The following is a 24,953-nucleotide window of genomic DNA, read 5'->3' as shown; positions in this document are numbered from 1 at the left end:
ATCTGAAATAAGGGTGTAAAGAAGACGGAGCCAGGCTGTTTTCAGTCATGACAAGTGAGAGTACAAGAAGTAATGGGCACAAACTGAAAACAGGAGGTTCTGTCTAGAACAACTTATTTACTATGTGAGTGACTGAGCACTGGCACAGATTGCCCAAACAGGTTGTGAAGTCTCCCTCCTTGGAGATATACAAAAGCTGTCTGGACATGGTCCTGGGCAACCTGCTCTAAGTGGCCCTGCTTGAGCCATCTAGATAATCTTGGATTGGACAAGAGGTCCCTTCCAACCTCAATCATTGTTTGATACTGTAATGGTAGGTTAGAAATGCCCTGCATCATTTCTAATGAATGACTGCATCATTACCTGTTATTAGCACAGGACAGCTACTTTGACATATGTTGCATATGTTTGTAAGTTTTTTTTTTTTTTTTTTTTTTTTCTTTTAAGCACTCACAGTATCCTACGACATTTTTTCCCAGGTCATCAAAATACATGGTTGCTCAGTCAAAAAGCTTTCAGGTTCTATATTATTCCAGGAACTCAGTGTAAACGTCACACTCTGCTGAAGACATATTCCCATTCTTTGGCAAGAACACTGTATAAAGCAAATAAATTAACAACATGAAAAACAAGGAAGCAAAAATGACAGCAGCATGATGCACTGATTTTTTTATGGTTTATCCCCACAACTGCTTCCTACAAGCTAAAGTAAATGTTGGACAGTTTGGAAGATGTGTACTCTGATTGCCTAAGGAAATAAATAGACATACGGGCAAATTAATGATGAAACAGCTAACACATCCCTTGGGAAGGAGGTACCTTCTGTTATTTTGTTTGACACATTTTCCAGAAACGTCCCTTATCTCAAATGCTTCCAGAAGATTCTGACTACCCAATCTTCTGTGACCCAATACAATGCACTGGTCACAAAGACCTGTGACCAGTGCATTGTATTATTTTATTACTTGTAGTATCCACAATGGGTTGGTTTATCTGGTCAAATTTATAGGGCTTGCAGGATTTTCCAGAAGTATAAATAAAGTATAAAGGTGTAGAAACTTAAATATAACTTAAATATAAATTAATATATTGATATTAATGTGAGATTGACACCATGCATTTTGAAAATTGCTCTGGATACTCACTGACATATTCAGAAATCTAAAACCTTTAAGCATCTGCTACAAGAACCTGATTTTCCTCTCTTTCGATGCAAATTTGCAATGGTTTTTGTAGTGTTGTATCAATATTACAAACTGAGAGTTAAATCTCAGTAATTTCAACTGAATTGTATTCCTTATTTGTAAAATAATCACATTATTGAGACTATTGTTGTTTACAGCAAATGCACATAGGACCATGTAATCAACATCTAATTAGCCCCACTTCATGTTATATTTGCTTAACATTAACTTTCTTAAAGCTATAATTTTTTCCTTTAACCATTATAGCAGTTGAGTTTTAATTACATTACCAACAAAAAGCTCATTAACGTCACATAATTGGCAGTGTTTCCAAAAAAACCTGAACTAATTGAGTATTTTCTGAAGAGTTCCCATCAAAGTATAATTTAACCATTACAAACAGCTTGGCAACTACATTTACATAAAGATGTCTGAGGAATGTTCTCATGTGCGGAAAATCAGATTTGATATTGCCATTAACAAAATGAAAGAATCCGTTACATAGCAAATCATTTCTACATTTTAATGATGTTGGCTAAACCCCATCTTTTTGTCAAGAGGGTCAAATTAAATGCCTTGCTCTTCCACAAACAAGCAGCAACCAGTCTCAAAGAGTTAGGAAGAAGCTTTCTTTGTGTGAAGGCTACTCCACAATCTTTTTCAGGTTATTTTGCACCCTCACTAGCTAATAGCAAAGATGAGATACTACATTAGACAGATGACAATTCTTATGCAGTAGGCTAACTCAGAATTTTTAAAACATGTGACCAGAGAATCATTTAATCTAAAATGGATCTCCTGCCAGTTATCTTGTTCATACTCTTATATTATGACAGGACTGATTTAATTACTAATCAAAAGGATACATGTGTTCCAATCACTATTAGCTTCTAAAGTTTTTAAAAGACTCCCTAAAAATTTTTTTTACTGGAAACAAAGCAAAGCAAACATGCAAAATCCTTTGATTTTTTCCCCTCAGTCTGGGATGAACAATATTAGAATTAATGTGAATGCCAAGGTGAAGATTAAAAGCAGGGTAATGTGGCTCACATAATTTGAACACAGGCAGAAAAAAACATTGAGATAAAATAGCTATCATGAATGTCCAGCTTCCGTATTTAAACCTGAACAGAGTTTAGCAGAATCAGGGTTTCAAGGAAGAGCTTAATAAAATTTGAACACAGCATTCAATATTCTGGCTAATTATCCATACTTCAGCTTCAAATATTGTGTGTTCCTATCCCTGCTTGGATTCTTTCCAATAAATTGGAAATATAAATGTATTTTGAGAAACTGGTTCTTATTAAGAAGTTAATTAGGTACTTGCACGACTTTCATTGTCCTTGCCCATTTTACAGTTATAGTTAATAAACGCAAGTGTATTCATTTGGCAGTATGCCTTCGCAATGGACCACCTAGCTTTGGAATGCAGAATGTAGTTTAAGCAAGATGGCAATAAATGCACATACCATGTTACATTCTGATTTTATTTTTTTTTATCCAACAGGTGTTAAATGTGCCAAAACATGTATTAGCACAACATCTGCTAATATACAATATAAAAAATGGATGTAAACATCAAGTTTTTAACTTCAGAGTTCCTGCTATCAATCCACCTAAAAACTACATAACCCAGGCACTGTTATCATTGCATTCTCCCAGAGATGTATCAGATGCCTTAGCATGCTCTGAAGAGCTCATCTATTCTGACAAAGAAAAACATTGTTTGAGGAAATGGGTCATATGTGTGTAGAGGTGTTTGCTGGAAAGGCCTGGAATTCCATGGTTCTCATCAGTATACCACTGAAAAAGAAAGAAAAAAAAAATCCATAAAGCCCCTGTGTTATCTCTTCAATTCTGTAACAGTTAAGCAATTCCACCATTTCATTGCCATATAGAAGAAAGTACATGCCTCAAGTAAACAAACAGAGGGACCTGCTATTTTTTTTTTCCTTTTCAGCAGATTCTACTATATAGAACAAAGTTTCTATACTTTCTGTAATCTAGGAGTAAGCATTACTGCCTCAATACTGGCAATTCTGTTGTATCAAGTTGGGCAAAAGAGTTTAGAGATGCCTTTAGGGATCAAATGCCCCTGCCATGCTGCGAGGCCTTGGCAATATAGGAATACTGGGCTCTCAGCAACAGCTTTCACCTAAATGTTATGCATTTCTGTTCAACACACCCTGCATTACAGCAGGACCCCAACCATTATGACTGATTACTGCAAATAAGATATGAATTTTGCTAACTTCTTAAGAAATAATGGTTAACACCTAACTACAGCAGGATGGTTTGCTATTAGAGACTTTTCCATGTCATTAGAAACAGGAAGAGCAAAAATCATTCAGTCTTCTCATTTAAGGAGTAAGAGACACCTTTGGGTTGTAAAGTCTGATCCCTTTGTAGTGAATGTACTAACCTGAAGCTTAAAAGTAGGTTGCTTTTTGCCATGCTCCCCCTTTTTCTGCTCATTCCAAAGGCTAGATGTTTTAACAGAAAATTCTTCTAACTTTTGACCTCAATGTATTTGTCAGTACTATATATACATTTGTTCTTCTGCTAAAACTGTTTTTTATCTTCAATAGCTTTTTTTTTTCTCTGTAGTTATCCTCCATAGCAATCATAGAATTTTCAGATCTTATTTCACTAGACTAAAAATGTCCTGCTTTCATAAAGTAAATCAAAGATGTTTCCTCAATTTTCCTTCTAACTCTACTGAGACGTTACTGTAGCTGAACAAGAATGACTACAACTGCATACAGAATCCCAGATACTTGAGAAGTAAACCAGGTTTGCTAAATATCAGTGAAGTTAGAAGATGGGGAATTCACAAAAGGTCCTACAAATCTCAAGTACAGGGGGACCTCTGTCTGATCCAAAGTTCATGGACCTGGGAAGCGGTCTGTGGCAGAAGGCCAGTATGTTTGATAGCGGGCAGATCCGTTTGCCATTAGTCTGGAGAAAGAAGGTGCAGAAGCATTGCTGAACATATACTTCAGTGCTACTATATAATTCAGTGCTACTTTTTACCTGTTCATTCCTCACTTATATCTTCTAACCTCTTGTCTATGTGTTTCTCTGTTTGCCTGCACCTGCTAACCTGCTACTCCAACTACTCCAAGCAAATTTTGCAGACAACTCTTTTTTTTTTTTTTTTTCCCTCATCCTGGATACAGTATTTGGATACTTCATTTTTTCCCCTATGTTTCACCTCCTGCCTGTGGCAGGCATGTCCAAGTAAAGAGAATCCATCAGCACTGATGGATTTGGTCCCAGAAGCCAGCTTTTTCATCTTCTTCTCTTTTACTAGCTATCAGCAGCTTTTATAAGAAGGCTGGATTCTCATTCTTCTCCCTGGCTCATTTTAAAAGCCTCTAAGTTATTCTTTATGAGAGAAATTTCATTAGCATCCAAAAGGGAAGAGAGAAAGAAAAACAAATAAACAAAAAGAGCAGGAAAATACTCTGAAGAAGGAATTACTTATAAAGAGTAACAAATGCACTAACAATTGCTAGATTTTGAAGAATGTTCTGTTGAACTGGGTTCTTAAAAATGTCACCAAATATAATATCAGCTTATTGATAAAGCTATAAAACACTGTTCAAAATGAAAAATAATCTGTTATTTACCATTGCCTGGAAATCCACTTGTGCGTTAACCAGAGCTTTTGCAATTTGTGCTGAGTTCTGGAAATGTACATTATCTGAAAAAGGAAAAAAAGTGATTGGCTGTTGAAACATGTAAATACCACAAAGCATAAAATTCTAGTGCATTAAATTGTGTCCAGTAATTATCGAGTGATACAGTTGACATGACTAAGAATGACTAAGCACCTTACAATATGTCATACTGAAATCTAACAAAGATCTAAGTAGTCATCCTAATCTAAGACACAGAAAAATGCTTAATGTTTTTCAAACAAAGTGATTCTGGCTCTGTATTTGTACTACCATTTGCAAACCTCACCATCTGCTGTTCCATGGATGAGGAGATACTCCACGTTTTGGAAATTCTTTGCTCTTGCCATCACAGTTGAATTCTGTTGAGAGGAAAAGTGAACAGTTCAGCAGCTTCAATTTAAACCACTCAATCACAGAGCTGAAAGGCTTCCATTAACCAGTGTAACCACAATCAAACAGTTGGACTGGCATAATAATGACAGCAGTGACTTCATCTCAATCTGAGATAGATTACTATATGTATATAGAAACTATATACATTTATGACCACTTCACAAAAAGCATAGTAGCTACCATGTGGCATTCTCTGAACTCTGCAATTCCTAGCTACCTAGACAGCTCTACCAGAGCTGTTTGGTGTTGAGCATTTCTGCAGTCGGGGTTAGGATGGAGAATAGGTATTGATACAAAAGCCTTTATTGGGTTTTGGGTTAAATTATTTGGGCTTAATTCAGGCCTGTCTGTATTCAGAGCTGGTATGTGCGCTGCTAGACAAAGTTACAGATTTCCTATCAATGTGAAGAAAATCAGAAATGCAATCTGTTCCAGGTAGGGGAGGTTCTGACTGTTCACTATATAGATATTATTATCAGACAGCTAAATTTGAATGAAGCAGCTTGCATACCATAGTTAAGGGTACAAACCATCTTAACCTCTCTCATATAAGTTCTTTCCTGAATTAATGATTTGCACTGTCAAATCAATGAGAAAATAAAGATCCTACAGTTTATTATATTTACAGCTGATAAATACAAAACCATGAGGAACTACAGAGATATGAATTTCACAGCAGCAGCTTTAGCTGTTACAGGGCTGCCACTAAGAGAGCTGGCTGGTCATTTTATTTCTTTATTATTCTGGTTGTCCCTGGAAGTGTGACTCAGGTTTAAGGCAAATGAACAGAGAAAGAGAATTCTCACCTTGTAGTGCTCAAGATTATCGGACTCTACAGGAAGACCCATAAATCGTTCTGTGTAGATAGATGCTGTGATATTAAAGAAGAAAAAAGCTAAAGATATTTTTATGCCTCCAGTGATACATAGAAAATCGACTGTTTAACTATATCTGTTCCGCTTGGTTTCCTTAAAATACACCAAATCTAAACATACTAAAAATATGGTTAATTAATACATTATAATTAATTAATAAAATATAAAATTATTAAAATATAATTTAATACATAAGTTAATTAATACATGTTCTCCAAACAGTCCTTGTAGAAATAGTGATTCAATACTTATCTATGGAGTTAACATTTTGTGGATAAAGGTAATTAACTGATACTGCTTTATGCTACTGGTTTGAACTCCAGAAGTCAGTTGAATGAGCCAATAAATGTGTGTGGTAGAAAGACAACATACACTACTGTTGACATCTTAAAAAGAAAATACAGAGCAGAATTCCAGCCTGGGATGTGTATGAGTATATATAGTTAATATGGAAAAAACATTGCCCTTATCCCATTGAATGAATATAAGCAACAATTATGGGGGAGCAGGAAATGATATAGGCTTGCACTTAAAAACTTGCAATTGATTTTCAGGTATCTGTCCAGTTCCTTTCTCTAACGATAACAAAGACTATTAACGGATTTGAAAAAACACAAGCATGAATAACTGAATGATATCTAACACCAAGAAAACGTTAGGTTTCAGTTATCTTTAAACTGCCCGCATGTTTGTAATTTAACTAACAGTAGTTATGAAAATCTGTGGAAAATTGATGCAGCAGCTGTCACTACAAGAGCATTACTTTCTTTATGACTTTTCCTTGAAAGAGTAACCAGCACATATTGAGCGGTCAAGCTGCAGTATTACAGGAATTTTATTTATTTAATGGAGTCAGAGCTTTCTGATGAAGAAAAGCTGGCATCTTTCCCGCCCATATTTAGAGGTGATGGCCATCATAGTCAGTAAGGAATTGAGATTGTCTACAGAATCATAGACTAGTTGATGTTGGAAGGGAAATCTGGAAGTCATCTGGTCCAACCAGGACCAATGCAGGATTCTCTAGAACTAACTACCTAGGACCATGTTGACCATGTCCACACAGCTTTTGAATACCTCCAAGGTGGGAGACTCCACAACCTCTTTGTGTCAACCTGTGCCAGTACCTTCCCCATGCAGTAGTGTTTTCTGATGTTGACAGGACATCCTCTAAGTGAGTTTGTGCCCATTTCCTTGATGTGTTTATAGGCATTGATAACATCCCCCCTGAGGCTTCTCTTTTTGAGGTTAAACAGTCCCATATGTCTCAGCCTTTTCGCACAGGGGAGATGATCCAGATGATCTAGTCCCTTAATCATTTTCGTGGTCCTTTGTTGGGCAATCGCCAGCCTCTCCATGTCTCTCTTGTACTAAAGAGCTCAGAACTTGACATGGCAGTCCAGGTGTGGCCTCACCACTGCTGAATAGAGGGGAAGGATCACCTCCTTTGACCTGTTGGCAATACTTTGCCTATGAAGCCCAGGATACTATTAGCCTTCTCTGCATCAATGACACATTGCTGTCTCATGTTCAACTTGGTGCCCACAAGGCCCTTCAGGTTGTTTTCTGCAAAACTGCTTTCCAGCTGGGTGGCCACCAGCAAATATTGGTACCTGGGGTTGTTCCTGCCCAGGAGCAGGACTTTGCATTTCTGCTTGTTGAATGTCATGAGGTTCCTGTCAGCCCATTTTCTAGCCTGTTGAGGTCCCTCTGGCTTGCAGCATCACACTATAGTTTAACATCCACTCCTCCCAAGCCACTAGTTACTGGCCTCCAACTAGATTTTGTGCCACTGATCACCCCACCCTGGGCTCAGCTGCTCAACCAGTTTTCAATCCACCTCACTGTCTGTTCAGTCAGCCCATACATTAACAGTTTGTATTTGAGGATTTGTGGGAGTCAGTGTCAAAAGTCTTACTGAAGTCCAGATAGACAATATTCACTGCTTTCCCCCTACCTGCCAGGCCTGTACCTTGTTGTCCAGTTTCATACACTGCATTAGAATATTTTTGAGAAAAAGTAGAAATGAGAGTTCCCCCAGGGATGGAAAATGACTCAATATAGCCACTTTCCCATGGTTTATTATGTATCCTTTATATATGTTACCACCAAGTGCTAAAGATGTGTACTGTGTCTCCCAGATCAGCCAGGTAAGGCTCCTTAAGATAATTTGTAATAAACTAAATACAGAAAAATCTAAGTAGTCTATCTTTTATCAAAATTCTTTATCATTCAATGAAAACAGAAAATGTGCAATATCTGTTGTCAACACAGTGTCAAACAACCATATTGGGCTTGAGTTTTCAATAAAATAAACTCTTTGAATGGCTGGCATTTCTACAGTATTTTGAGCCAAATTCTCCACTCTCTTCTACCAGTATAGCTACAACAAGTCCACTGAGGTCAGCAAGAACTGCATTATAATGACTAAGTGGAAGATTCAGCTTGTCAATTACTGAGGAAGAAAAAGGAGATTGAGAATTTTAATAAAAGAGTCACATATTTAATGATTTTAACTATACATTGTCCCTGAATGCAACTTTCCTTATAACTGTTCAGCTGCTATATTAACTCTGACAGAAAATGGAGGTGAGTGGGAGGATTTCAGAGAAAAGATTATGCTGCAAACTCTGATCTGTGCATATAAAAGAGGGCAGGACAAAACTTAGAAGCTCTAGGGACCAGTACATCCTCTAACATACTGACCCTGCTTGAAGTCTCAAATATGTAGCATCCTGTAGTTTTGCCCCTAACACAGTTCACCCTAATATTAACTTGATCTGTTTGCCAGAACTCATGACTCATTACTTTGTTATGCTTCCTTCCTTCCTTCCTTTGGGGAGGTACATTTGCCTGTCTGGATTTTACAATGTGCTTTTAGCAAGATTTTTTAATGCTCTTTTGAAAAATAAGCTAAAGTAAAGATTGCAATGGTGTGGGTCTAATCTGCTTTTACTTAAAACTTCATACAATTTTTAATGCCCAAACAAATGTTTATAATTCTTCCCTTATTGAAGGACTTTTGCAAAATAGTGCTTTATGCCTGCATTCTGGAAATAATTTTGTGATCATGAGTGAAAATGCCTTCAAAAATGTTCATGCCAGTGAAAACATGAAGATTATGCTTCCTGTGTCATACAAATGTTTTTCCCTTTGTTTGCAAAACACCATAAATACAAGGAATGTCTGTGCTAGCAGTCAGGGAAGCAATCCTTCCCATTTAACCAAAAAAATTTCTTATAACCAAGACTTCTTAGCAACGACCATATGCTAAGTAAATGTGTTCAAAGTGTTACATTTTGCTCATTGAAAACATGCATGGCAGGATTCTTTTTTACACTAAGGTTCCTTTACACCATGCCAAAAGCTTAACAGGTCTGCAAGTAAGTGCGTATGTGCCTGCTTTATTCACACAGCAAGGCCCTGGGAGTACACTCTCAGAGTTGTTTCCTCAAAACAGTTTGGAGTCTTAGTCAATAAAGAAAAATATGTCTCGTAACACGACAACACTGGAGGTGTGGTTGAGAAACATCTAAAGGCAAAATATTTAAAAATAAAAAATATCAGACAGAACTGAGTCCCTCTATTTTCCACTGCTTTTGGAAAACAACTTTGCAGTCATCAGAGATACTGATTCCTGACAGAGGCCATCTGCAGTAACTGAAGTCGAAGTGCACTGTGATTACATTATGGGCAGAAAAACATTTCAGCTGTTTCTGAATTCAGTTTTAACAAGATTTTTTTTAGGGAGATAATTCCTGAATATAGTGTTTATCAAGAGGACTTGATACAATCAACAACAATCAAACTTGATACAATCAAACAGATTGTTACAGATGTGCATATAGAATTGTCTGTGCATACCTTCTATGTAGCAAAATCCGTTCCAAACTGACAGTTCCAATCAGTTATTTTCAGCACAGAAAATATTAAACTTAAGGTCTTAAAAGTTTTATGTCTAGTTTTGTATTGACATTCTCTTGCAATGATTTAATTTAGAAAGTCATTAAATGCTACCTCTCTTTCCAAGTCAGTGTTTATGACAATTTTCCATACCGTAATATTCCCAGCTGGAAACAGGAGCCACAGCCATTCCACATTTAAATACTCCACTGCCAGATCCAAGTGCCAGAGAAGTTACGTATCCACCATAGGACTAGGAAGAAATCACTGAGTGTTTAAAATTATTGGTGAAATATCATTTTGTTTTCCAAATCAAACTCATATAAACTGATTCCAAAGTAAAGAGTTTGCTTTGAATGCATGGAGGACAAAGATTTTTTTTTTTTTTTTGATTTCAAATAGATCTGATGTGATTTCTTGTGACAGAGATTAGACGGCTTTATTGAATCACTTATTATCTTACTATTTCTTCAGCACTTATCACAGGATATTGCTCTTGTTAGCATTTAGAATCATAAAAAAATTAAGTTGGCAGTGTCATTCAAGGTAATCTAATCAGTGCAAACTATCTCAAAACAGGGTTAACTTCAAAATTAAATGAGGTCAATCAGAGGCACATCCAAATTCCACAGCCTTTCTAGTCAACATATTTCAATGTTGAAAACTGTTGTCATATATTTTTTTTTCCTAATACCCAATCAAAACTTTCCTTGTGGTAACTTGTGTTCATTGCCTCTCATCCTGTCAGTGTGCCCTTCCAAGAAGAGTCATAGGTTTTCCCACCCTTAACAAACTATCTAGCTTTTTTGAATGTTTGCTATATTGAACCATCTCCATCCCCAATACTAACAGGCTCATATATTTAAGAACTTGAAGTTGGAGCAATTTGTCTCTACCGATGGCTGCTCTTCTGGCCCGATTCCTCAAACTGGGACCCAATAACGAAGAACAAGTTCATAGATAGAATTTAGGCAAAGTAAGCCTAGATATCAGAATAGACATGCAACAATTTGGGGCTAGAAGCTGAGAAAGGAGAAGATATTGTAATAAAAATCATTCTGTTTGATTGTACATGGGATATGGAACTGGGGTTGGAAAATACTTGTATAAGGTTTTGGGAAATAATGGGCTCCTGTTTATTCTGGAATAGAGGGATGGGTGTGTCATGCAGAATTTTTTAAATTATTAATCTTATCAATAGTGTATTAATGATGAAGGGCAGTATGCACAGATCATTATTTAGTTAGTTAGTTAATTTGTAGAGAAGTAAGTTAGTCCCTCTCTACTGTCGAGAGTCATGCTTGAAACTACAGTGATGGATATGCTTAAGGAAATGGTAACTCATAAAACCTTTCAAGAGCATTTGCTTGCTTCATTTGATCTTTAAAAAAAGCAGTCCACAAGGCTACAGAGTAAAGGATTAAGATCAGGCAGGTAAATCTATGTACTGTAAGAGTTGGAGAGGTGGAGTTCAAAACCTGAATTGCCTTAGTGGTCATTTAAGAACTTTTACCATCCAAAAGAGTTTGGTGAGTCTGAAAGTATGATGAGTTCATGCATACCTATCAAACTGCAGGCTATAAATAAGGATACAGCTTCCAACTCTATTCAAAGGATATGGATCAGGAAATGGTAATAATAAATGAAAAAAAAAAAGACAAAAAAAAAAAAAAGATTGACAGATTTGGCAATAGTGCTGTTATTTAAATAATATATCTGCTACTGGAATACAATGCTTTAGATGTGTGAAATCACACTTAATTGGTTCCAGAAATACTGTAGTTAAATACAATATAATGCGATTAAAAAAATTGTATTTTCACGTGGTCTTAACATGATTGATGTCACTTTAATTTCACCTTATGACAGCACATTTTATCCTAGTTATAGCTGTGTCTGGCCACGGTAATTTAAATATTAGATTAATTGAAAGATTTTAGCAACCCTGCTCACGCGTTGTCTAAAATCAGGCAACTCCTACAATTACAGTTGCCCAGTGCTTCTGGGCAAGCCTCTTACAATGAAACTGGGCCAAGGAAAACAAACAAACAACAGCAATGAAAAAGAAAGACAGAAGGGAGGAAGGAAGGAGAGAAAGAAAAAGAAAAAGAAAGAAAGGAAGAAAAATTCTTTCTGGATATTGCATTCTTAATCTAGTCATTCATGACGAAGAAAAACAATTGAGTCAGATAGCTTGAACATCTTAAAAATCTTTATAAAGGGGCTGTGCAGCATTTATGCTATCCCTGAAGTTGTCTTCAGCCAATCTCTTTATAGAGATTTAGGACAGAAAAAGGAAGAATTATATAAAATTATACTACAGGATTATTTAAAGATAGATATAAAAAAGATGAACCACTCACCCAGCCCCATATTGCTATTCGTTTCTCATCAATAAAACCCATTTCTATAAATTTCCTGTGGAAAAGAAAATCACAGAAATGAATGCATTATTGCAAACCAAGATTACTAGTATTTTAGCCAATTAGCAAAAAAAAATTTTTCACTTTTTTCGAAACATCACAGCAATTTGATCAAACTGACAATCAGTGTAGCATGTCAGATTTCTACAAAGCATCAGTTATTCAACTCAAAGACATTCAGAGGAAATTAAGATTTTTTCTTTAAAGAATAAACATTGCTGAAATTAACACTTTCTTAATAATTTTTGTTCCAGAGGAACAACTAGCTTCATGTAAAAGAAGTTGTTTTTTCTTATACTTAATATTCACCTTGGTACACTGTCCAGACCCTCTCTTTAACTTAAACGTCATACATAAGCAAAAGACAACATTGGTTCAAGAGCAAGAGATAAAATATCTTCAGATACATCCCAGAAAATATATAAGCAGCTGATAGCATTATTTTACAAAGGCAACCACAAATGACAGACAATACTTAAAATGTCCAATACAATATGGGTGGGACAAAGTTAGATAAGCCAAAAAATGATTCAGATTTGTAAAATTACTGTCTTAACCCATGGGGTTCCTCCTACAGTAAAAGCTCCTCCAAGGTTTCCCACTAGAGTATATGATTGTTTCTAAAAATCATTCATTTTAAACCATGTGTTAGATCAGTAAGATGGAATGCAATGCATTTAACTGAATAAAAATTTAGTCTAGGTGCTGACAGAAAATTGGGAAGTGTGAAGTCTGAGGTCATTTCTTCACAGCCCATCTCAGCAAATTCTGCAACTGCAGAATCAGTTTAGACTCCCTCTGTCTCCAGCATTTTATGTTTGAATGATGATTCAGAGTAATAAAAAAAAACACTTCTCTGTCCTGTGATATTTTAAAGCATGTTGCTGCTAAGAGTTTCAGGAAAGAAAATAATAGATTATATTGAAAAACCTGACATGATACACAGATATGCTGTTTTGTTTATCACTGAAAAAGATAATGGTGTGTTTATATCATTGAGGTGGAAATGAATTATCACAAAGCAGTAACGGGAAGGAACAGATCCCCTCCTCACACACACTTGTAAATACAAACACCATTCACAAGCAAGCAGAGAAGGTTGTGTGAACCTTGACTTGTACATCCATTTTCTACGTTTTCTTCTCAGAATCAGGTCCATTACTGAGGGAAAGGATATTGCACTCGAAAGTCTATCCATGCTCTGATAGTAGCGATTCAAGATCAAAACCTAGACTAGATTTTTTAATCCTGCTTTGCATTCATTTCTGTGGAGTTCAAACTAACACTTCATTAAACGCTCACTTTAGTAGTGCTACTGCATCTGTAAGCTTAACAGACAGACTTTCTTTACAAACCCTCAGCATTCTCCCCCTTCCCAAAACTTCTGCTTAGGGACTTGTTTTTCCTTGGAATACCTTAAGTGTTTGATGCAGAGGTGCAACTTGTGTGGGAAGAGGAGATCTACTAAAGGACCTCAATCACTTCCTGTTGTTTATTACTATTTTAAGACAGCATAGAGAACAAGTTTATGATTAACTACACTGTTGAAAAGGTAGCGTCAGGATTCAGTTTTATACTCCACATTTGATATTTAGCTAATCACCATGGTCCATCAATATGGATCTTTGGCTAATCAGTATGGTTACTACCTATGAGGTAGGTTTCCCCTTCAGGGAAAACTTCATAATAATGGAAAATACATTAGCTTACCTCTCACCACTGATGCACATATTTATTTAGGCCTAGGACTGAGGCCTCTGATAATGCCCTTACAAAATAGAAGTGCTGAAGTTCAAATGCGAACTTAGTAGTAAAAGGACTTAGCACACCACATAAAACCACACTGACATCAAGTAATATTTTATTTCTACAAGTCTTAAGCCTAGTCTTATTTCCTGAAGCCCTCAGCTCTACAGAACACAGGCTCAGGAGAACATTTAATATTTTTTCTTTTTTTTCACATTACTTTTTGTAGGTGTGTAAATACAAAAATGTTATGGAGATATATTCTACTTACTTCACTGCTGATATTTGGTCCTCAACTTCGTAGACTCCTAGTCTTCGATATACTGCATGCAAAATCTTGTCACCTCGATACGCTGTCCCTCTGCCATCCACTAGGGCAACAATAATTCCCTCTTTGCTTGCAAGATAGGTTATCCAACTAATGCTAAATGTGTCCTTTACATTCTGACTGCAAGGTCCTCCATACCTGAGGGTGGAAATTTACACATTTTCAACTCAGATGTATAAATAGATACTGGATTATAGATGTCTCACATTTTCTATACAAATATTTTGCTGAATGGCTGTGGTTTAGAAATCTCAGTAGGCAGAAGCAGTCCCGTTACTGTTTTCATATATTTGAGAGATTTTGCTATCTAAAATTCACTTAAATCCTTAATGTCTTATGCCTAAAGCAAACCATTAGTTTTAGCTCAGACGAAGGAGTACAGCATCAGGTATCCATCGTAAGGGGAATTCTTGGAGGAGGTATGGCTCAAAGTCTCAATTTCTAATTCTCTCCAAAATCCTTGGGTACAGAAATGAGGTGTAACAGCCCTTTTGAATTCTGTTTGTTTGTATTTATTTGGCATTTGATCTCCACACATACTATGCATTAACAAAGAAAACAGGAAAAAAAAGTATAGCTCCTTACGCTTTTTGGCCATCACCAAACCTTCTTTGATTCAGTAGGGAATAACATGCTCTGGGAGCTGTGGGCTGAACACACCCCACATAGCTGAGCAATATGGAGACATGCCTAATACAAATTACGTATTTGACCTTGAGGACGTGAATTACTTCATCTTCTACTCTAAACTTCAACTAAACATACTTAGCATTGTTGGAATTTTGGATCATCACTAGTTAATAAAAGACAATATAATGTTTATCACACCCATTACTTTTCCATCTCTTTTTTTTTTTTTTGCACCAATGCATTTTTTCTTGCCTTTTCAGACAGCAATAAATTCAATTCATCTCAAATGCTCCAAAAAAGAAGGAAACTTTCAAAGAAACTAGGATACATGGCTTAGTTTTTTTTGTTTGTTTGTTTTTCATAAGAAAATTAAGCAGACTCATAGTTTACATATTAACAAAGCTGAAATTAATAATTTCACATTGAAAACATGTATGTTTAAATTTCTATCTCAATATGAAAACATATTAATATTTATATTTAAACATATTAAATGAACAAACAGAAAACCAAAATGCTTTTTGCTTTTGCTTGATAAAATGTTACAAATATCCTAGGTTTCCTTAAATTATAATAAACATTCTTTCAGACAAAACAATGAAATTGAAAGAAAGGAAGTGTTACATACACCTGAATGAGTAGTGGGTACTTCTTGGATCTATCAAATTGTGGGGGCAGAAGCATTTTGTACCACAAAGCTAGAAAAGACAAATTAAAATTACATTGTTAATGGTTAAAAAGATTCCTCCAAGCATAATCCATAGTTTGATGTAATAGTAATGAAATAGTAATAGAAAAAGAATCAGCACAGAGTACATGAATTGTGAACCACAGAACCACAGAAGTAATTGTTTGTATTAAACTGTTTAAGAATAAACTTGAAAAATTGAAGTGTCCATTTTTATTTTTTTTAATGAAGCTATGTATTTAATTATTACTTCACCAAAATAGATTTGCAGTTTTCTAGGTGTTTAGAAAAACACAATTAGGAACACAACTGTTGTTAAGATTTTGAGACACGGGTTTTTGAAAACATTATACTGATTCACTACTATGGAATATTGTTTGTAAAGTCACTAGGGAAAATAACAGTGTATACAAGTCACTATTATGTTTAACACATTAATGGTGGTTCATGTTTCACATTTCATTAGTACCATACTGTACTATAAAACATATACTGTGCTTTTATGTGATATTTAAACACTTTACAAATATTATGAAAGTATTTTTTTAATTGTGTCACAAAGAAGAGGTGTGTTTCAACTACTATTTTACTGATAGACACCATGAGACAAAGATAAATTAGTCACTGTCAAACAGGGCAAAATGAGGGCTCTGATTTCTAATGTGGCAGGCTAACAAGTTTGATCTACAGAAAGACTATAGTCACTACAACAAAATGAAGGCAAAATATGAGTAGTAAGTATATTAAAACTGTAATTCTTACTTATACCATCCACTTCAAGTTTGTTAATTTCTTCTTTCGGCAGTTTGATCTTTTGCAAAGAAGACTGCAGTTCCCAGTTGTCTTCTAATATTCTGAGCTCTACAGAAAAGAAACGCCCAAATTATTAAGTTCATTTGTTAATTCCTCTTCATTAATTGAGATTTCTTTATTTTATCTTATTAGAACAGTAAGGAAATCTGTGAAAAATTATAAGCAGAGTAATGAAATCAGCTCAGCCAGTTCTATTTGGTCTTGATCATATAGCTAAATAAAAGCAAGGCACTGATATTATGATGCACAAATATTCCTTAGATTATTATAGAATATACATTTTGCAACACTAATCATCACATACTGCCTGTGAGCGTTAGAGTTCTGGATGGTAGGAGGAAACTCCTTTCTCCTGCAAATAACTTTCTCCAGTTTTCTTATATGGCAGAAGCTGGAAATGTAAAATTCACCACACAATGCAAAAACCAGTTCTGTGTCTCCTCTCTTCCTTACCACAGTATCTTAAGTTTAACTTCTGAGACTCTTGGGCAGCATGGTTAAGCCCATATATGTTTGTGACTACCTTGTTTCTGGACAAACATGGAAAACTCAATTTCTTAAGGGGATGAAGCAAACCCTTGGCTTATCTACTGTATAGTGTATGTCCATAAAGACACTAGACATACTGTATAACTGTTCTTATTAATGTATTGCTGCAAACTTAGACAGCTTCATATACATATATATATTTATACTTGCTTGGGAGCCAATTTACTTTATATCATTTTAAAATCACTATTTATAATTTAGTTATTTTCCAGCATAGACCACAGAGCTATATATTATGAATTCACTGGGTATTGTTTGCATATGCATTTTTCCAAGAGTATTGGTGGATTAAGAATATTGTACATAAAAAAAAAAAAAAAAAAAGCTGTACTTTCAGCTTAATTTTCCAGATGAAACAGAACATTTATAGACTTCAGGATATTTATTATTATTATTCACAATCCTAAATATTGCATTAGGGGATCTGCATAGTGAAGATAAATGAGAAAACAAGCATCCAGAAACAGGCAGGATATTTTCAGTACCTCTATCACCCTGGTTCTCAAAAAGAGTGGAAATAGGAATCCCAGGACCTGTCATAAGAATGAAAAGAAGGTTGTTTACAGTTTGAAGCCAGAATTTGGTGGTAAAGTGTAGATTACATTACTATTGGAACTGACAGGAATTAAAGAGTTGAATGCAACCTTCTACCATTCTGAATCTTCTCTGCTGCAAAACCCACTAGACCCTGCTGTACAAAATACATAAGGTACTGTATGTATGTAGACTTGCATATATACCTACATAATTTAACAAACATAATAGAAGTAACATATCAGCCAACTCTTCCTCCTTAGAGAAGTGACATCTAGTTAATACCTTAGATGTGATTACATAAGGTGAATGCAGAACTAACAATGTGAAACATTCTTCTGAGAACATGTCAAATTGTATTTGTGAAGGTGACTGGCTTTCATATGGTGATGACCTTACTGACTATTTTGTACAAGAATGATTGAAAGGTGTTGTTATTAGCTACATTTGGTCCTCTGCTTAACAGAGGACCAAAGAACTGTTCAGCTGATGATTCAGTGCAGAAGAACAGTAAGCTTTATATGAAGTACGCAAAAGGAAAACTTTGGACAGCTTTTTTCCCTTTTTTAGGGAACACTGTTTCTTAACTGTTCTTTGATAACAGTAATGGATGAACTCATCACTCATACTTCTGTGTTATAAGCGGTTTCACTAATCATACATCTTGATAAATTTTTCTTAGTTCTGTTATTAAAGATTTTTAAAGATTTAAAAGTTTTTTTAAAGCAAAATTTTAAAAAGTCTTTTAAATCTTTAATTTTTATTTTTTTAAAAAAAGATGTTATTAAGATTTTTTCTCAGGTAGTAAATATTCAACATTTTGAGGCTGACCTAAGTTTTAATTGTTTCCATTTGAGAATTCACCGTAGTGAATTCTCATAGCTAACTTTGATCATGTTCTATGGAAATCAGCATCTCTCACAAAATCCTGCTCTTGCTGCTGCAAGAATGACTTTGTTGAGTCAGCTTAATATTTGTTTTGTGTCATGAAGGACTTTCAAAATTTTGTTTTTAACTCTAAAAAGCATTTTTTTGGGGGGGAGGGTGGTAAAAAAAAAAAAAAGTGTGAAAATATTTATATTCTTGAAGCATTTTTCCAAGATTTTAGGACATGAAAAAGTATGTGGAAATCTCTTCTGATTACAGTGAAATTTATATGATTCATCTAGCCATCATTTGTGGTAATTTATTATGTATGCTGTGATAATATTATCTATGCTTCTGATATGTCCAACAGAACAACTGGTTATTTGTTTGTTTACATGCTATACATACCATAACAGATCAACGCATAATACTTAGAACGTTCACTGAACCTTGCTGTATAATATTGGCATCTCTCTTTCCTTAAATTACAAGTAATACACAGTTTTCTGATAGGTTTACTTCCAATACTGAGTCTAGGGGAAAAATAAAATAAAGCAATTATTTATTTTGCTACAACTGACATCAGATGAGTCTGCTTCATGTTCTGGAACACAGGCATTCTACTTTCAAAACAGTTCCTTTTAAAAATAGATGTTTTCCCTTTTTAGCATATTTTTCCTAACAGTTTATTAACCCTTTAGATAGTTCTTGTCCTCAATTCCCAGATATAATGTGAAGTAAAGTTTTAGTTAGAATAGCTCATGAAATTACACTTAATGGAATTAAATAAATTATTTGGAAATTAAATTATTTGGAAATTAATTATTTTGTTGACAAATCCACACCCATTGCCTATTAACCTATTATCATTAAGATAACGTTGATAGCACTTACTTGTAAATATTTCTTCTTCCTGGATAGCCTTCAAATTCATTACTTGAGTAGAAACTGTAAATTAATTCGTATACAATTTGTAAATAATCCATAAACTGATGAACTATGAACCAGCATCAAGACAGAAAGATATCTTGGAAGTTAACTTATGCTTTTTGAGATTTCTGCATAAGATGGGAGAATGAGTTAAGCTTACATGCCTTTCATCTTAATAAATCTTTGCTCAGACTCTCATTAGATGACAAATACACCATATAAATAAGAGTTCCATCTTAATTCGCAAGAGCTAATCACTCAATCTCTCTTCCAATTATGTATCTATATATATAGTAACCTGAATGAGAAACCGCAGCTCATATTCAACAAAATAAAAATAATTTCTAGTTGTATGTGGGATAACCACATACTTAAATTTACATATCCCTAGAAAAGACCATCTAAGACTGATGATGACCGTCTAAGACCGATGACAATAACCAAAAAAAACGAGGGCAATTACGAAGAATCTCCCACAAGTAAAAGAAGTTTGCAAAATTGAGCATACAAATTTGTTGTGGATGCATTCAGTTACGAGATACATTGTAACTAGCTAGTTATAACTTAATGAGTTGACAAATGGCTGCTGTGTGTCAAATGATTAAGTATTACTCTTACATGTACTGACAATACTCACAACCTATACTCTTCTGTGTGATACTTACATTGCATCATTTGTTACTCTGAAAATGTATATTGCTTCCCATTCTCCACTAGTAATTTGGATTGCATTCTCCTGCAAAACAAGATATATAAATTACTGAATATAGCAGAATTATTTCAAAAATTCACAGTAAACTAGACCACTTTGCTTGACTTACCACAGAGCCATTGATGTAATGAATATGCTTATAACCATTTTTGTCACTAAAAATTTTGTAGTATGAACTGCTGTCTGATGTAAAATATGGTGTAGATACAAAGAACTGGAACAAAGAAACATGGTAGGTGAGACAAAAGAAAGTCCAAACTGTTTAGCAGGTTATAGTCTACATATTAAACTAAGACTCTCTTTCAATGGTTACATTCAATTTACACTATATCATGTCAGATTTCTTAAATTGATAATATAGATACCTGAAATACCACACAAATACAAGCTCTTTACTTATAACTAGAATATTTTGCATATTCTGTATGATATGTACTTATTTAAAAATATGTAGAGGTTATTTTAAAAATAATGTTTCTGAATGAAGCTAATGTTCATGAACAGTGCCAATCTGAAAGTCCTGTGGACCACTGAGTTTGGCTGATTCACTCAACAGAAATAGCACTAAGCAAAATGGGTATCTGATCTTTACCCTACTAATGGGTAAGAACTGATTATCCCAGGTAAGACCATTCAACTTTAGCTTTCTTTCAAACCATCACCTCTTTACTAGGATTGTCATCCAGCTACTGCAACTGTAAGTTTTATTTTCAAAATATGAACACAGAATAATGACCTGCAAGCACTTCAAACACCAATATTCCCAATTAGATGTGACTTTTGAATAATATTAACCCAAGATCAAATAGAACTTGTGACCACAAGCTAAATTGTTCTGGACCCTTCTTCTAATATTTCTAATCTTTAAATCCCATACAGGCTAAACAGGAATTTATTAGTTCTAATAAAAACCCTTCATCACAACCTCAAGAGCAGAGATGAAAAACAGAAAGGGACCAAGGCACTAATCCTACCGAATGCGTAATCTTTACTTCAAATAAAAACACACCTCTTAAAGGATAGTGTACTGAAAATTGAAGGTCTCATTTAAGTCTACTGCAGTATAATCAAACACAGCATGAGGTTCCCCATACTGAATTCTAGTAACTTCGCCTGCCTGAGGAGTAACATAAGCATATGCACACATATTAATTGCTAGAATATATGAATGTGAATACTGATCTCATGCTCTTACAATTTCCTTGCAGCTTGTTTTTTACTGCAAGCTCCCAAAGAAAGGTGTCATGGCTCTTCTAGGATAAAGGATATTGGGTAGAGAAAATTTCTTTTGCTTAAGGCTAACTGCAAAGAAGCATCAACTACACTTGTAAGAGGGGTGTTTTACCTTGAAAGTTCTTCTCTAGCTGAAGATGAACAGCACATGGCACTAAAGCTGTGTTCTGAATGAACAGTTTCTATTCTTAAAATGCTATGGTATGACTAATCTTATCTCTTGCCCAAGCAAATCAGAGGTTTTTTACATTATTGCTTTGTCCCCACCCAAATATTTCTAAGAATTACTTTGCGTTATGAATCACTCTCTGTTCTTGGCTTCCGTCCCTTCAGTATAGTGTCTGATCAGTTGCAAAGGAAGGTAGAAAACAAAGGTTTTTATACTCAGAAAGCTGGTAGCCAGCTACTATGCCTAACAGCATAAAAAGTCTCAGCTGTACAGTGCAACAGGTTTGAGGCAATAGCATTGTGTGACTTTGAATAGTGTTTGATGCTTCAAAACACCACTGTGAAGATGCAGAAAGCTGTAAGTTTTCATTAAATCAGTAGAGAACAAAACCAAAACCTACTCCGCCTGCCCATCCTGTTTGACTCTCTTCTATGTGCTGTTGATTCTGAAAAACAAAATCAAATGTACAGTCTTTAAGAAGATTGGGTTAATGAAGAATTAAAAATCTTCAAACAAAAAGTCTGCAACCTCCTGTAAAAGAGAACTCTAGAATACTTGCTATGATGATTCAGGCACTTGAAGACTGTCTGAAGTAAACAATATTACTGCATTAATATCATTATGTTAGTTAAAATATTAGTATTTTAAAAAATATATTTAGCTCTATCATCAGAGCTAAATAGGATATAAAGTGATTGTTTTAACCTTATGAAACAGTTTCACTGAAGCAAGAAATAATATTTGATCTCATGAATTTTTGATGGAAAACAACCAAAATAACTTCAGCCATAATAATAATCATAATCTGGGTAAGATTTTCAGTTGGTTTGACATATTCATTTCAAAGTAGTGATGTTGATTTATAACAGTGGATAATATGACTATTAGGTTTTAAAGTCTACTTTTAAATGTAAACCTTAAAAACCTTACAAGTACAAGCTAAATACATTGGTATATAACCTTTAAAATTCACACCTAGACAACTGCAATGCTAAAAAGCTTGTTGATTACCATTTCCTTTGGCCAGTTGAGAATTCTGGTGAACAATGAGAAAACATTTTGCTTCTCACCCTCTGAAAACAGGTCACTCTTTTGGACCAAATTATGATTTCTTTTATTTTAATACCTATATTGATCCAAGATACATTTTTTTATCTAATAAGTAATTCTGGATTTGCACCAAGATAATAGGCATCAGAATTCGGTGCAACCTCCCAACAGCATTCTGGTTTTATCTGTCTGAAGTTCTATACTGTATTGTAACAGCAGAGACTTACAGTCACATCAACAGTTTTACTAAGTCAGGCAAAATAGATATTTATATTTCAACGTACTTAATACCCACATGACGAAAAATAAATTGAACTAAGTATAGTACAAATACATTTGGGCCTGTCCATTTTTGTTGTGTTTCTTAAGGGGCATTTAAAGGCCTGATTTTCAACATTGTAAAAAATCTTACAAAAAGGTATTTAGAAGAATTAAGGATTGACAAAAATAACATAGGTACCAAAAATCAAGCAGATTATCATATCCTGAGACTATGAATATAAATTAAGTAGGTACTAACTCCTTGAAACATTCTTAGAACTGATTTTTAGAGTTATACTGAGCATAAATGGATCAGTGTCTCCTCCCTAGAGATGCTTTTATATTTTTATTTATTTTTTTACTTACAGATTTTCTAATGCATTTTCAATGTTTTCTTATGGCTTTTTCACTGAAGAGACCATGTTAAATGGGGGAAGTGATTTAATATTTATCAGTTCTCCCTTCTATAAAATTTCTTTTGTTAGCTTGCAAGCTTCTCTTTATACTTTTTTATTTAATAAAATATTTCTTCACAGTTTAAAATAAGTTTGGAAAATCTGCTTTCTAAATAATATGTTTTGTATTCATTATTCTCAATGTAGTTTAATTAACATTCAGAATCTCACTTTTTCCTTTCAACTCAGTCCATGCAAAGTGATTTGAGTGCAAGATGCAGATATTGCCCCTTAGAATACCATTCAGTACTTCACAAGTGCTCCACTGAGCTATTAACTTAGCAGTTGGATTTTATTTCTTATCAATGTAAGAAAAATGGGAAATATTGTTTTATATCTGCATCACAGATTTATTTACCCTTCTTTAAATTAAGGCTCAGATCCCGATGACATAGTACATTAAGAATATATTTAACTTCTCTCACATGAGTAGTCCTATGACCTCTATGGGATTTTTCTGTTATTAAAGCATTTGTAGAATTTAGAGATTTTGCATATTTATAGTAAATTCCAGTTACATGCCTAGCTTATAGTCATAGGAATAGTTCCAATGAAGTCACACTGGCTCCTGTGGTTTATTCACGTAAGCAAGACTTGAACATTTGACTTGAAATGAATATTTTTGATGAATCAACACTTCAGGAACATCTTGTAGATTATATTTTGTTATTATTTTCAAGTACATAAATCCTAGCACATTTATTGTACATTACAGTCTCAATTTAACTGAAATCAACGAGAGAACTATTTTTGCTGAAGGAAACGCACAGAGATATACTTTCTAACGACAAATAGAGCTAATGCAGCACTCCCATCTGTTCACACTCCTTCAATTGGCCATTTGTGCAAACTTTAATGTGATAAAAGCATTGTATCACTGTATAAATATAGAATTATAGAAACGTCAGTAGTGACTCCATAAATAAGGTTTCATGGAGAAATGCAATCAAACAAGGATCATGAACACAGTCCTGCAAGATGTTAATTGTTCTGGTCTGGTTCCAGCAAAGCAATTAAGCACATGCTTAATTTTAAACACATAGATAGACCTTCTGAATAAATAAAACTGCTTACTTGCTTAAAGTTATGTTTGCGCTAAAGTACTTTGGTGGATTGTGGTAGAATCCCAGATCCCTTGTTTTTTTTAATGTACATTAGAACATTGAGTTATTTACATGCGGTGAGTTATTCTCACGAGGTGAGATTCAGTGTCAATGTACTTGTAAATACAAGGAATGACTTAGGGAACACATAAAATGCTGCAGTAAATATATATTTTATCCTTATTAACTGAGGCTATTTCTCTGTGGAAAATTACTTCATTAGTAACGTTTTTGAAAGAACAGGACTTTACCTTCCTTTAAAATTTGTAACAATTACCGTATCACAGAGGAATAAGTATTTTCAGCTTGGAAAGACTGTGTTAATGAACTCTGAATTTACAACCTATCATTTATACAAAAGACTGTTATAAGTATTGCTTTTTATTTCCCATTAGTTCAAGGTTTTGGCCTAACACTAGTTCTTATA

At 34.6% G+C, this 24,953-nt stretch overlaps 1 protein-coding gene across 1 annotated transcript in view; it reads right to left on the bottom strand.

Moving 5' to 3' along the window:
- Positions 1 to 2,575: 2,575 nt before the first annotated feature.
- The window catches only part of FAP (fibroblast activation protein alpha), a 37,743-nt gene continuing 15,365 nt past the window's right edge, over positions 2,576 to 24,953 (bottom strand). Inside the window, exons 12-26 of the mRNA XM_082764061.1 lie at positions 22,058 to 22,102; positions 20,365 to 20,469; positions 20,209 to 20,279; positions 19,508 to 19,561; positions 19,022 to 19,146; positions 17,698 to 17,745; positions 16,613 to 16,711; positions 15,791 to 15,860; positions 14,476 to 14,670; positions 12,399 to 12,453; positions 10,189 to 10,288; positions 6,067 to 6,131; positions 5,154 to 5,226; positions 4,817 to 4,890; positions 2,576 to 2,987 (exon numbers count right to left, since the gene is read on the bottom strand). Of these exons, the coding sequence (XP_082620187.1) occupies positions 2,886 to 2,987; positions 4,817 to 4,890; positions 5,154 to 5,226; positions 6,067 to 6,131; positions 10,189 to 10,288; positions 12,399 to 12,453; positions 14,476 to 14,670; positions 15,791 to 15,860; positions 16,613 to 16,711; positions 17,698 to 17,745; positions 19,022 to 19,146; positions 19,508 to 19,561; positions 20,209 to 20,279; positions 20,365 to 20,469; positions 22,058 to 22,102 (1,281 nt within the window). The 3' untranslated portion in view covers positions 2,576 to 2,885. The remainder of the gene's footprint in view (positions 2,988 to 4,816; positions 4,891 to 5,153; positions 5,227 to 6,066; positions 6,132 to 10,188; positions 10,289 to 12,398; positions 12,454 to 14,475; positions 14,671 to 15,790; positions 15,861 to 16,612; positions 16,712 to 17,697; positions 17,746 to 19,021; positions 19,147 to 19,507; positions 19,562 to 20,208; positions 20,280 to 20,364; positions 20,470 to 22,057; positions 22,103 to 24,953) is intronic.

The sequence above is a fragment of the Aythya marila genome (genome assembly GCF_965140915.1).
Source record: "Aythya marila genome assembly, chromosome: 6".
Lineage (NCBI taxonomy): Eukaryota > Metazoa > Chordata > Aves > Anseriformes > Anatidae > Aythya > Aythya marila.
This window is presented reverse-complemented; position numbering and strand designations above follow the sequence as displayed.